The sequence below is a fragment of the Panthera leo genome, chromosome C2, assembly GCF_018350215.1.
Source record: "Panthera leo isolate Ple1 chromosome C2, P.leo_Ple1_pat1.1, whole genome shotgun sequence".
Lineage (NCBI taxonomy): Eukaryota > Metazoa > Chordata > Mammalia > Carnivora > Felidae > Panthera > Panthera leo.
In genome coordinates, this window is record NC_056687.1 from 127,425,903 (window position 1) to 127,440,218 (window position 14,316).

Sequence of the window (14,316 nt, forward strand, 5' to 3'; positions counted from 1 at the left end):
AGTAACCAAAGTGTAGGTATGTGGGGGTTTCATTCACCAGACCTTGATCAGCAGTGTCTGGGTTTCAATTCTTGCTCTATCATTCATTCAGCTGGCAGCGCAACCTTTGGGGAGCTATCCTCTGAATATTGATTTCCTTGCCAGTTTAAACACACACACGTGCCCACACACACGCACACTCACTGACACACCCTAAGTCACATTATGGGAGGAAGCGAGACAATGTTTTCATAAAGTATGTCCACAGTGCGTGTTCAATATATGCCAGCTGTCTTAATTATAATTACTCAAGACATCTATTTGATTTGCTTTTCTGGAAACCCTTCCTGTTGTGACTCCTATCCAGTATGAGGCCACCCTCATGCTGCCCACCCTCACTTCAAATGAGCCTAGGGGAATCAGGCTGGCTGGTGGCCTTTCTACCAAAATATCTCCAAGAAACCCATCCTCTTCTTGAAAGAGAGAACTGGTGGGCCTTGCTGGCCCCATTCCCAATCTGTGCACATCAGAGATCCCCCTCCCCAGCCTTCCTCACCCAGCCCTCTCCCCACAAATCTGCCGCTCTCTCACAATAAGCCATCTGTGGAAATGCTGAATTGGCAGCTGCTGGAGTCAGAGGAGGAGATTTATTAATAAAATACAATTGCCTTATTTTCCCCTGGAAGCCACCCTCTAGTGACACCTCTACCTACATTTTCATGCACTTGAAAATCATGATCAGGGCTGCTGCATACAGTTACACGGGTTACACACTGCGCAACCCAGAGTGACATTCATGCTGAGGGGCCTAATTATTCATGGCAACCCTGCTTTATGTTTTGGGCAAATCTACGGATCAAACTGGTCAGAACTAACCAACGCCTTGGAGTTGACCTGTGAGATGGTTCCTATGAGTCAGATTCATGGTCACAAATTGCTAATATTCTCCAGTTCTCCTAATTGCTAATATTTTCCTAACCAGAAGGCCTTCTGCCCTCTCTAAACAGACCAATAATGTCCATTATCTGCAGGGGAAAAGGAAGGCCAGCCATTATCCCACTGGGTCATTTCAAGAGCACCAAGTGACTTAGGACCCTTCACTTCCTTCTAGGCTCTCTCCATTCTCCCAAGCTCTGTCCAGTTCTCCAAATTTTCCTCCCCACTATATTCTCCCCAAAAGGACCTACTTTCATTGAACCATATGCAAATGATATTTGATTGAGCACCTGAGTGCCACACCAGGCCAGGCGCAGGAATAAAAAAAATCCTGAGATTGCCCTGTCGTCATTGGAACTTTGAGCCTGATGATGAAAGAAAGGCAGATAATTGCATAATGGTTAATAAGTTCATTATTGCTCGGTCTTCCTGGATGCCATCACACCTGGCTCACAGTTACTCTTGTGTAACTCTTTTTTAAAAATTTTTTTAAAGTTTATTTATTTTGAGAGACAGAGTGAGCAGGGAAGGAGCAGAGAGGAGGAGAATTCCAAGCAGGCTCTGCACTGTCAGCACAGAGCCTGATGTGGGCTTGAGTTCATGAACCATAAGATGATGACCTGAGCCAGAACCAAGAGTTGGATGCTTAACCCGCTGAGCCACCCAGGTGCCCCTTGTTATCCCTTCATCCAACATCCTCAAAAGTTGAGAAGAAACATGGGAAGCTGCTGCAATTCTTCAGCCTCAGTTTCTAGACTTTACTGGCCTTCATTCACATGCACAACTGCCACCCCACACTCCCCAAGGCCTGGCAGCCTTCCTCTCCCTTCAAGGGCTTTAACTCAATGCCCCTCATTTCTGGCCACAACCTCCCTGTTGTGTCTCCCCCATCAGCTCCATTCATCATGTTTGGATACATTCTGGTTTAGATCCGTTTAGTTCCTCGAGCAGAGCTTTCCCTACCACCTCCATCCCAGCAGTAGCCATCTCAAACCCACTCCACATTTCCAAGCAAAGCCCCATAAAAGTCTCCATGCCTCCGAGGCCTCACCCACCCCTCCCTGTCACCCATTCCAGGCCAGTCCAAACACAGCATCTATCAGATTTGTCTCCCCAGAATCTCATTCCTGTCGCCCAGCCTGCTCAGGTGCCTACAAGACGTCACCATTTTCTACAGGATAAAATCCATACCACAGCCTCTGGATCTCTGGGTCTCAGGCTGATTCTCCAGACTCAATGCTCAATGCTTACCCTCAGGAAAAGCCTCCCTGTTAGCCTTCTCTCCTTTGTGTTCTCAGGAAGTGCCACATAGAGTATCAGCCCATGCAAAGCTTTCATATCTTTAAGGGTCCCTAAGGTTTCTCTTCCTTGGATTCTCTCCTGCCATTAAGCCTCCCATCTCCAAGACTGTGTATTCTCTGGACCACTCATCTTAGCTGTCAATTGCCTACCCTCCTCTTATGGAGTGGCACTGTGTGTATGTTGGACAATCACCACTACAGGGCAAGGATTGTGAGGCACTGGTGTATTTTCCAGCATCCACAATGGTCCCAGGCACAGAATCAATGTTCAATGAATGAGGATCTTCTTGAACTTTAAACTTAATCCCTCCTGCAATAATCATGACCTTCTCCTCTGGCTCTATACTCAGCAGGCATAGGTGGGTTCCTCTGCATCCTCTTTGAAATAACCTTGCACACTTTGGAAGGCTGGGGTGTGCCAGTAAGTGTTCAACTACTAGTTCTCCAGAAAGCAAAGAAACAAAGAAACAAAGACCTCCCATTTGTAGCATCTGCCAATTCCTACTGTGTAAAAATTCCTACCGTGGCAGATGTCAACTTACCAACATGTGTCATTGAACATGGGGCTGGAAAGAGATGTACACAATTGGCTCTTGTGAGCTGGTGCCAGCTAGCTCCAACATCCTGCTGCTAGAAGGTCATATTCATTTCTCTTAAATCATGCAATTTTCCTCTTCTGTCACCGTCTCATTCTCTAATGAGTGTCACAAAAATTTGCTTTTTCTACTAGTTTTCATCCTTGAAAGCTCAGGCCAAAGGTTAACTCCTTTGCGAAGCCTTCCTGATGCCCACACCCACTCCCCGAACAAGGAGCTGACCATGGCTCCTTGGTGGCCCAACACTTTGCACATGCCTGTGTTGTGGATGGCGTGATACAGTGAACACGTTACCGGCCTATCTCCCACCAAGACTGTCAGACCACTGAAGGGGGGCAGGGTTGCTGTCTGTCCGTCTCCGGAATCCCACACGCAGTATGCAAGAAGTATTCAGTAAAAGCTTGTTGAGGGAGGGAAGGAAGGAGTACACCAGCAAAAGGACAAATGACTTCTGAGTCTTCTTTTCATGTTTTGTTACCATTTTGCAACCCAGTTTTTGCCCTGTGCTCCCAATCAGCCAGGAGGCTAAGAGCAATATTGCCAATAACGCTGTATAAATATTACCTTACAAAATTCTTTTCTTTTTAACTTGACCTTCACACCAGCTCTTTTAGCACAAAGTGAAGTGAGTCTCCATGAGGCAGGGTTTAGGGGAAGCAAGAGTGGAGAGAGAGGAGAAAAAGAACTGGGGAGTGAGGATTGATTCCAGCTAGGAGTCTCTTCTGTTAAAACTGCATTGAGTTACACATAGTGGATTAATATCCACAGGGATTAGCTCTGGAATTTCTGGATCAGGAGGAGATGAGTGTCTGGTAGAGAGTAGGCAGCAGCAGACTGGGCACAGGTCTCTACCCCGTGCCGCTGGGCATCTTATAAACCGCTAAGTGTACCAATCCCTCCCCACTACCACACGAGCCACAGAGAGGGCTGACCTTCTCGGAGGAGGATGCACAAACACGGTAGCAGCAGCACAGGCTCTACAAAAATGTCAAGTGAAGGATGGAGCAGGGCCATCGATTGTCCCTTTACAGGCATCCAGCAGTTGGTGAGCTCACCCCAAATTGTCACTCCCTGGCAGGGTCATAAAGTGAGAAGGCTCTTTACTCTTCCTCTGACAAAGGTGGGAGGGGGCTGATGTGTGCTCTCTGGGGTGAAACACAGTCCAGAACACATTGCTCTAAGCACATGACATAAGTAACAACATTAAAATCACTAGCACCATTACCACACGACATAACAACAATTAATAATGTGGGCAAACAGGGTGTGGGACTGTAAGCATGCCTCCCCAACACTCTTTCAAGTTCACTGGAGAAATCTGAGCCTCTAGGAGTAATCCAATTTATCTGGTATCCAGCCTTCCAAGGCATGATCCTTAAATATGTCAGCTTCTAAGGAGGAAGAGAAAATTATCTGCACAGAAGTGAAAGTCGTGGTTCAGTAACATATTTAATGAAAGTCAATGGGAAATATGTATAGACTCATGTGGATCAGATTATGGCCAGCCGGCTGGAACTCCTGAGGGGTTGGTGAGAGAAGAAAGGTGTGTCCTGACAGGGACAGTCCCAACAGCCACCACAGAGATGCCATGAAGGTAGAGCTCTTTAAGAGGGAATCCAGAGCATGAAAATGGTAGCCTAATGGGGCAAGCTTTCAAATGTGACTTCCAATTTCACAGATGGCTTTTTGACCCCTCAGTGCATTAAGAGAGGCAGTGAACGGAAGGATAGTGACTTTCCCCCTAAAGATAATATCCAAAGTGGCTGTCTGTAAAACTTAGACTAAGCACATTTTATCGAGTTAAATGTTACAGGTAGAGGCAACTCCATGACTCTCCAAATACTGATATGAGTGAAGCACTCCTAAACACAGGAACTAAAAAGAAGACTACAGTGTATGAGTGAAGAGAGCTCGAACAACGGCTAACAAGAATTGAAGACAAAGAAAAGATAAAGAATGCTGTAGAAGAAAATAAAAGTAGGAAAGAGGACACAAAGCAAACACATCTTTTAAGACAATTCAAAACAGGCAGCAGAGGAGCCAGTAAAGTGATGATATTTCACTCATTCACATTAATAAGGCTGAGTCCATTGCCAAATTGACTCAACTACTGATCCATTAAGGAAAGATGAAAATTCTGGATCAGTCTTTAGGTAGGATCTCCTGACAGCAGCTCAGGCAGTTAGTTCTCTGCTGGGCTGGATTTCTAGTCCAATGCAGTGAGATGGATGAGAGCACGCATGTTTCTTCGAAGTAGAACTTGTCTTGGGTTACTATTCATATTATATATCTTTTGTAGGAAATACAGTTATGGGTGGGTTTTCTTCTGGAAATAGTGGGCCCTCTTCAATTCATCATGGTCTGCTTCCAAATGCATGTATGCAGGAAAAGGAGAACTGAAAGTTTGGGGGGAAATCTTGATCCAGAGCCATGGAGATATTGTCAGTGAGGCACTCTGTCCAGCTTCTAAACACATTTTGTTTCTTTCAAAGTCTTCTCAACTGTGTACCCTAGCTCTCTCTCTTTTGGTGTATTTGGTGGTCCATTTCTGGAGCTATGTCTGTCTGAATCTTTCAAAACTACAGCTGAATTCTCTGCAACACCAACCAAGCTAGGCCACCATCTTCAAGGTTCCCCAAAGATCCCTAGACACACAATGTAGATGGTTCAGACTCATCTTCTGGGGAGAGAGATGTTAGAAACTCTTCTCCCAATGGGATGATTTTTTTATGCTGAAAGAGAACACCTAGAAAGGTGGGAAGCAGATGTTTGGACACCAAGAGAACAGAAAAGAGGGGAGGGGAGAGCCATACCTGCTCCGATGACCTCTTCGATTTTCACAAAAGATACATCAATCTCCTTGGCAAACTCCCGGACAGCTTCATTGGGGTCCTCGTAAGTGAAGGGGTCAATGTAGATCTTCATCCCTGGGGAGCCTTATTAGAGGAGATAAGCAGGGTTAACATCCCAAAGAGGACACGGTGGTCAGTAAGTCCTGGCTGCTGTCCCCAGCAGTAAGAGTATGGCTGGGGCGGGGGGGGGGGGGGGGCATCCCTCCTACATACCAGACTGCCTCTCTTTGCCTTGCTGGGCCTTCCCATCTCCCTTCCCTCTGGGCCACACTAGCTTGATTCTCCGTCCTTTACTTCTCCTCCATATTTTCTTCTCTTTTTGAGCTCTTGATGAAATGTGGAGCAGATTACTTATAAGTGACAGATCGGGACCAGCTCCCACACTGAGCACTCACAGAAGGCAAAGAAACTGATTGATGCCAACCAAATGCATTAGCAGAAGAGTGGTGGTAAAATGGTAGGGTAGATATCAATATTTATCAACTTGACAACTCTTCTGAGTGGAGGCCACCGTTAAGGTTATAACTGACGGCTGTGGCCACGGCTGGAAGAGGGATGAGGATGGATTAAAAAAAGAAGAAGAAGAAGAAGAAGAAGGAGAAATTGCTGTTAGAAACACTTCAAGATAGAAATGTCCAGACAGAATACCAGAAGAGAAAGTGTGAAAAGAAAAGCTTAGAAAATACTGATAGAGAAAAGAGCAAAGTCTACATAGAAAAAAGTGAGGTGGAATGAAAGAAAAATGGTCATGAACACCCATGCCTCAGACACACTGGAGTACGAAAAACGAGTAAAATGGAGAATGAGAAATACAAAAAGGAATATAGACTTTGTCACTGATGTTTACACTGGCAGGATAAATAGGCATGCATGGGGACGAAACAGAGAATTGTCACTACAGAAAAAATACATTCAAAAAGTGGAGGAAAGGGGACAAAAAAGGCAACAGAACCCAAGAAACAAATGGATTCACGCACAACGTAATTTTCAGTATGCCTGATGTGTCATGAGGCCAAGTATAGAAACTGCTTTCTTGGTGCTAGTGTGCTGGGCAGGAGAGGGCTTTGAAAGCTAAACAACATGGTCTGGCATGGCATCCTTGTGAAGAGTGGGTGCTCTCCCTGCCGGCCAACGATGCCGGTGGAAGGGTCAAGTCAGCAGGGCAGGCAGGCCTCAAAAAGCAGAAATGCCAAGCTCCCTCGGCTGGGACCCAAGGCTGAGGCAGTTCCCCAGATACGGTGAGCACCGCAAGCCTCACTGCGGCTCATCTCTGCTGACTCTCAGACCTAAACGAAGAGGCTAGTTTTGACATCTTTCACTCATCTTTCTGATGAGTCTACAGCTCCCCCAAGTTCATGCTGCTTTGGTCACAATTCAGGCAAGGACTCGAAGTGCTAGAGTACAGTCCAGAGGGAGAAGGAAGATGCAGCAGAGAAGTGAAGGGGGATTTGTTTTTTAAGTCAGAGACAGCCAGGTTCCATGCCCAGAAGAACTGCTCTTTTGGAAAAATGGGTTATAGGCGTCATTAAATAAAATCACTCCTAGCATGCTAGATGGCTTGCTTTAGGATGGTCAATGCCATCCTAGAATGTTCCTTGGAAACATGACAACATGGACTTTGGAATCTACCCACTGAAATTTGGACAAAGCAAACAGAGAGATCCTCACCTTTATATGGAATGTTGTAATCCCTAGGGAATGTGTGTGTGTGTGTGGGGGGGGGGGAGAGCGAGTGAGAGCAAGGCTGGTGTTCTATTTTGCTAACAGTGGAGTTAAAGGAAAATAGAGTGGGGGTTCATCTCTCATTTGCTCAGACGAACAGGTGAGGACCAAGAATGATTGAAACCAGACTGAAAGGGTCTAACAAAGCCAGATCAGCATCTCCAGGTAATCGCACTTTGGGTTCCTCCAGAAGCAACCCTTGAGAAAAGGCTCTGAAAGCCGTGTGGCTTATCTGAAAGATGATCCCAAGCAGCACTTGTAGATGAATGGGGCAAGAGCGGGCAAGGAAGGCAGCTTATAAAAAGTGTCTTCTCAAGCCACTTCCCACCATGGGTAACTGAAGCAGACTTAAGCCCCCCTGGAAAGCTCTAGGAATTGGTGTGGGTGATCACATGCTTCAGAGTTGGCCCACCTGGATGGACGGAGCCATGGTATTACCACACATTTCCCATCAGCCTTCAGTGGGAGCTGATTGGCCTGCTGCGCAGGTGGGCAGGGAGGCTCCATGGCCAGAGAGCTTTTAGGCGAAGACACACAGATGCTGCACGTGGAAGTTGGCCAGTGTGAACTGAAGGGGTGAGGGCAGGAGGTGAGACAACAACAGACCCACTCAGAATGCAAAGCAGACAGCAGGTCAGTGTCAACAACCTGCAACTTTCCCCAAATCCTGTGCTATGCTGAGAGGAGAGGAGGTCAGGAGCCCAGATGCTGGGGCCTATAGGTGAGAAGAGAATCCTAAAACCTCTTACTAGTCTGGCATAAAGCAGCAAATCCACATACCCCTCTTAGAATAATGTTCTCCTTTGCAAGTGGAGGAAATAGCACATCCCTCCCATGGTGACTGTGATATTAAAGAACACACTGCAAATGAAATACCTTAGCACAGTGCCTGATGTTTACGGGAAGGGCTCAGACTGACTTACTCAGGATTATTATCAATAAACGGTTCTAGGAAGTGTTTGGGGAGGTAGGAAGAGGAAGGGGGGGTGGGCAGTGGAGGATGTAAGGCACTTAGAGTTGTATTAGTTACTTTAAGAATAACTACCTTGTTATTTTAGATCAAGGGCTTTTAAACGATGTATGCTAAGCTTTCCTACAGGAACTCTTCCACAAAGACTAATTAAACAATCTAGAATGTGCAGTAATGAACGGTTTGCAAGTACAGACATCTATAAGGATGAATGAGAAAGGATCCGGAGTTAATGAGCTTTGCAGATATTAGCCCCAATCAGTTCTGGGAAGGACCTACTCCCAGAAGGGGACGGTTCACGTCCTGATGGTGCCAGCATTCTTGCAGGCCAGGAATAGGCAACTAGGTGCACCAAGGTGGGAGAAAGTTCATACTTCAATGATTGGTGCAATTTACTCACAAAGAGAGGTTGCTACCTCGTAGAATTAAGAAACGTGTACGTGGGGGTCAGAGGACATGTGCTCGTGAGGTCACAGCTATTGTGGGGCCAGAGGTTCTGACAGTCACTGAAGCTCCTGACAGAAAGCTGAGGAGGCTGCACGGAGAGGCCCAGGAGGGGTGATGCGACATCACTGTGAAGTTCTGCATATAGGAATTAGTACTTGTTTTCCCTGAACCTGAAGATACCATTGTTACATTGAGGAAGGGAAACTGAAAACAAAAGCCTATCATCAAATGGCTTAGACTCGGGTGCTTCTCCTCTGATGAGGGTCTGAGAGGGCTGACCTAGCAGAGGGTCCTGGCCTAACTCCTCTGGCAGGGGTAGGGATCCAGTGTAGGAAACCAGGAAAGTGATTCTACTCAGCACGTGCACATAATGGCTTCTGTGCCTCATCCTGGAATAACACATCTCTGCAGACCTCTCTCTGGCATTACCGCTAGGCTTTCTCAAGTCCCCGAAGATGATGAGAAAAAAATAATGCCTTTAGCTAGGCAGAACAGGTCATTTGTCTTGTGGCTCATTTTGTGTTTCTGCATAAATCCTGCATCAGCCTGTTCCTGCTCCCACTTGCCAGTGAGCAGTTTTTAATTATCAGGAAAATGGTATTTAGTGCAATGAATCACCAGACAGTGAACAAGGAATTCAAGTCAGCTGCGGAGTCAGGCACAGCCAAACATTTGGAGACGGGGCTCAGAAATTGTTCTCAGATTATGAGTGTTGGGGAAATATTATCAGTGGTAGTAATAATAATATCAGATGCAATATAGCTCATAATGTAAGGTATTTTATAATGCCCTGTACAGTGTTTCACATTATTGCAAATATTATATAATTATAATATTTTATAGTTATCAATTATTTTCTCATTTTTAACATAGGTTACATACCTTTGACACAAAAGTAGTATGTACAGATCTAAACTTCTGATTCCTAGTGTCTCGAGAAAGAAAAAAAATCTTCAATTTTATGTTCTTCTAATTCACTAGTTTCTATTAAAGAACCAATTTGCAGATATGTTTGTTCTTGGACCTCAAAGCCCATTTATGCTATAGGTGTGGGTTGCAGCCTGGACTGCCTCAAGCTTTAAAAGACCATAGTCCCAGAAGATTAGCCAAATCTTACCCACAAACCAATGCTTTAGGCACTTAAGTCTGAGAAGAAATGACTTAGCCACTATGCAGAGCCTTCTTACATGGTACAGAGCAGTCCTCGAAGCAGAAGAAAACTCCTGGCAATTATTAGATACCCTACATCAGTAGATCAGGCTGGGACAGTCTGGGGATGCTGGCAGATGTATGGGTGTATCTAAAGAGTTAGATCTGCTTGCAAGTGCCAGGGTCTCAGGGTCGAGCAGAAACAGGCTGGGTAAGGGCTAGTTCTAAATAGTGTGTGACATTTGAGGATTAACAGCTGAAGAAGACAGAGAGCTCCTCTTCAGCCCTCTCATGGATCCAGAAAGTACAAAATCAGTGCCGTGAACATCTGGGGGGTGGGAGAGCAAGACAGCCCGGGAGGCTTCAGGGGTTCTAGGAAGGGCCCAATACCCTCCAGCTGGCTGAGGATTCCTAGAATCCCACAGTATGGCTCTGGAGAGGTAGTAAGTTAGGCTGTTCTCAGTCACTGATATCCTGTGTCCCAGCAGGTTTGATGGAGCCATGGGAAGGAGGGAAGTGTGCTTCCTTGTTCCCCGTTCTGGATCCAAGGCAGACTTTCTCATCTTGGTGACTCACCTAAATTTGGTCCAGATACCTAAGCACAAGAGGGAAGCAGTTTAGGGATCTGCACATAAAATACAGTCCCTGGGAGGGACTTCATCCAATCCTCTCCCTCAGTACATTGATCACCCCTCATTTTTCTCAACCTTAACAGGATACCCAGACAGCACCATTCTAGCGACTATGGGAGCTATAGAAAAAGCAAAGCTCATGAGGTTCTTCAGATGATGCAGACATGAAATAACTGGGAAAACAGCACTGGAGAGTCTAAAATCAGGAGACCACACCTGGAAATGAGCTATAAATGTTGCAGAAACCAGAGAAGGCAGAGGGCTATGGACGTCAGTGTTCAAGGTCAGAATCCTAGAAGAACAGGTCACATGCTCATGCACTGGAGAAGGAGAAGCCTGGAGTATCTAAGGCAAAGCTCAGAGAGGAGTAAGGAGAGTGTGACCAGCTTACGTGTGGTGGGAAGGGAGGACTAAGGCGGGAGAGCACTGATGTACTAGCATGGGAGGGCCTTGACTTCCAAACAAAGGCATTAAGATTGATGCCATCAGACACACAGAGCTGACAACTGTTCCATCAGCTAGGAAGGGATGCACTGAGAGCAAGGCACCAAGAAATTCCTTTGGCTGGTAGGCTGCAGCGTTCACATGTATGTCATGGGGAAGGGGCCGGAGGCTGAGAAACAGCTCTAAGGTCATTGCAATAGTTAAGGTGCCAAGATACAGAGTTTTTAACCAGAGTGCTGCAATGAGAACAACAGAAGAGGCAAGAGGAATCTCAAAGGAAGGACTGATAGCACTCAGTGAGCAATTAAAGATGGAGAATTAAAGAGGTACAAGAAGAATCCAAGTCAATGCCAAGACTTCTGGCATAAAGTGGTGCTACAAACCAGGTAATGGACTTTGGGAAAGAAACCCCAGTGTCAGGGAAGTTCGAGCATGTGCTTTTACACTCTGAATGCACAGATGAAACATGCAAGTGCCTAGAAGTCAGAACTCAGAATGGAAACAGAGCTGGAAGTCTAAATCTGGAGTTGTGGATATAGGAGACACATGGGTGGTGGTTGAAGCTATTGAGTGATGGGCAGTTTCTTGGAGTAAACCTACCAGGAAAGCTTGATGGAAAGTAGAAACAGTCTGCTCCACCTGCTTCTGAGGGCCAAGACCAGGGCAATAGATAGTTGTTTTTTTCCAGGAAGGAGCAGAGGTCCTGGGTGCCCAGCCAGGGTTTGAGGAAGAATCCAAGAGGAGAGCCCTTAGGGAGTCAATGAGCCTCAGCGGAAAAGCAGTGGATCTGAAGAGAATCTTCCTCCTATCTTCTATTTGGAAGTTTCACCACATTTTAAGGTTTGTTCTTAAAACCACAGTAATTGCCTAATATATCTCTAGGAGAAGAAAAGTAGACCACCGGTGACTTGCCCTTGAGGAAGGTACTTTAGGAAAAAGAGTTTCACACCTCCCTACTTCTTGACATCAATGACCAGCATAGGCAGGTCTTTTCAGGCAAGGCCCACTGGTTCTGGGCCATTGAAGTCGTGCTGGAAACCCAAAGTTGACAGCCACAGAGGTGCTTGATATTTAATAAGCACCCATTGACAACTCAGCCACCTTTGCCCCGGGGGGCTTTTCCTCCTCTCTTCATAGGCCCTCATTTACTCATGACCAGATGCTAGTGTTCGTGTTACCTCCAGAAGAGGCAGCCGAAGTACCCAGCCTGTCTCCTCCTCCAGCGGATCCACTTGACCTTCACCCTGGTATCCAAAGTGATTTCCAGCGGGTTGGATACTGGTCCTCTATAGTTCGGAAACACCTCTATTACCCAGAGTCAGGAAAGTCGGGTGTGGAATCTTGGAGCAAGGTATGTTTCTGGTCTAATCTAGTCCAGGCTCCCACCTAGAGCAGCAGTCTGCTCTACAACATCTTTTACTGATAGCTACCTAGCCTGTGCTTGAATGCTTCCAAGAACAGAGAGCTAACCTCCCCACAAAGCAGCCTGGCTCTGTGTTGGACAGCTCCGGTCTGGGCGAGGGTGTTCTACACTGAATCCACATCTGCCTACTTTGATCTTTCACTCAATGGTTCCATTTAACCTCATGAAGCACAACAACACCATCTCCTTTCCTTTGCCATAAAGGCATCATGCTTGATCCCTGCCCATGTTTCTCCAGCACTGAATGGGTATTTCCAAGTCCCTGAGGTAAGAGATCAGGACTTGGCACTTTAAACAGGCAGGCCGCTTTGCCAACAATGTTCTTCTTGAAATGGGGTCCTCAGAACCAAGAACATCACTGTAGATGTGTTCTTCCCAGCACAGAGGACCGCATGTCTGTCACCTCCTCTGATCCAGGGACCAGAGAGTCAGGCAGACCTGAGTTTAAAGGCTTGTTTTGCAAATCACTAATTCCAGGATTCTGGACAGGTTACCTGTCCTCTCTGAGGCTATTTATTCACATGTAAAATCGACCTCATGGGACAGTTATGAGGATTAAATGAGTTAGTACAGGTAAAGGGTCTTGTAACACAGTAAGCACTCAAGCTGAACATTATATTTTACTATTGTTTTGCATCCATAACAGTGCTTGGCTTTTTACTCCACTATATATCACTCATATTAAGCATGTGGTAAACTAAACACCTAGACATTTTTCACACAAACAAATAGCAAGTCAGGTCTCCACCTTTTTGTGTTGCCTTATTTTTGTTTAAACCCAAGCAATAGATTCTAGATTTATCCCTCTAACATTTCATCTTGCAGATTTCAAATTAGCATTCAAAGCTGTTGGATAGTTCTGAATTTTGATTGTTTTATATGGTGTTAGTTATGCTCTCCAACTGTTACCTACAAACTTGATAAGCATCCCTAGGCTTGCACCTGACTCATGAATTAAAAAAAAAAAACAAAAAAACAAAACAACAAAACGAACAAGAGATTGAATTGGACAAGGGCTAGAATAAGGCTGGTGCCTTCCTTCCTGGCTGACAGGAGTTACTAACCCATGTTCTTTGGGTACGAAGACAATGTCTGTACTCACTTTACAATGCTTTCCTCTAGGAGAGCATCAAATATTTGTGCCAAAATAAAAACTCACTACATCTGCAATTCCTGTTGAAATTACTAAATGTATAACCCTAGGAAATGATATGAGGTCCTCATGCTTCTTTCTTAATCATCCTCTGTGGTTCCTAGTGATCACTGAATTCAGTTGTAAATGCCCAGAACCCATTTGCTTTGGTCTCTACAAGCATTTGGCAGGGATCAAGCTTACACTCCTGTTCTGTAATCTCAGTGCTCTGTCCTCTCGCCCTAGGTGGAAATTTGAGCTTCTGCCAGTCTTTGGGCACGTAACCTATTTGTTTTCACTTTTCTCAAGGCTTAAGAATAGATCTGTGATTATATCCACAGTTACCTGTACAACGGAGGTGGTTGTGTTAGGGTTGCTTTCTGAAAGCCCTTGCCCCCTTACCGAGCTCTTTCTTCCTCTCTCCCCACCCCTACACACCTCACCCAACTCAGAAATCTGTGAGGCATCAGCCACTATCAGGCATGTGGTTACATAAGCCTCATCAATACCCAGTAGCACTTCCCAAATATAGAATTGACTAGAACTTTTCTAATTCCCAAGCCTACCCTGGCCTACCTGGATCATCCTGTCCAGGCAATTTTTAGTCAGCCAGCAAGCACCTTCTGAGATCTGGCTCACAGTAATCATGAGAACACACCATCTGTCTGCCTCTTCTTGGACACGGGAAACCCACAGTCCCACCCACCCATCCTTGAACATGAACCTTCCAGGC

General features: G+C 45.7%; 1 protein-coding gene across 3 annotated transcripts in view; it reads right to left on the reverse strand.

Moving 5' to 3' along the window:
* The window catches only part of EPHB1 (EPH receptor B1), a 323,054-nt gene that overhangs the window by 67,513 nt on the left and 241,225 nt on the right, over positions 1-14,316 (reverse strand). For all 3 annotated transcript variants that reach the window (XM_042955106.1, XM_042955108.1, XM_042955107.1), the window contains exon 10: positions 5,626-5,748. In XM_042955106.1, coding sequence (XP_042811040.1) covers positions 5,626-5,748 — 123 coding nt within the window. The remainder of the gene's footprint in view (positions 1-5,625; positions 5,749-14,316) is intronic.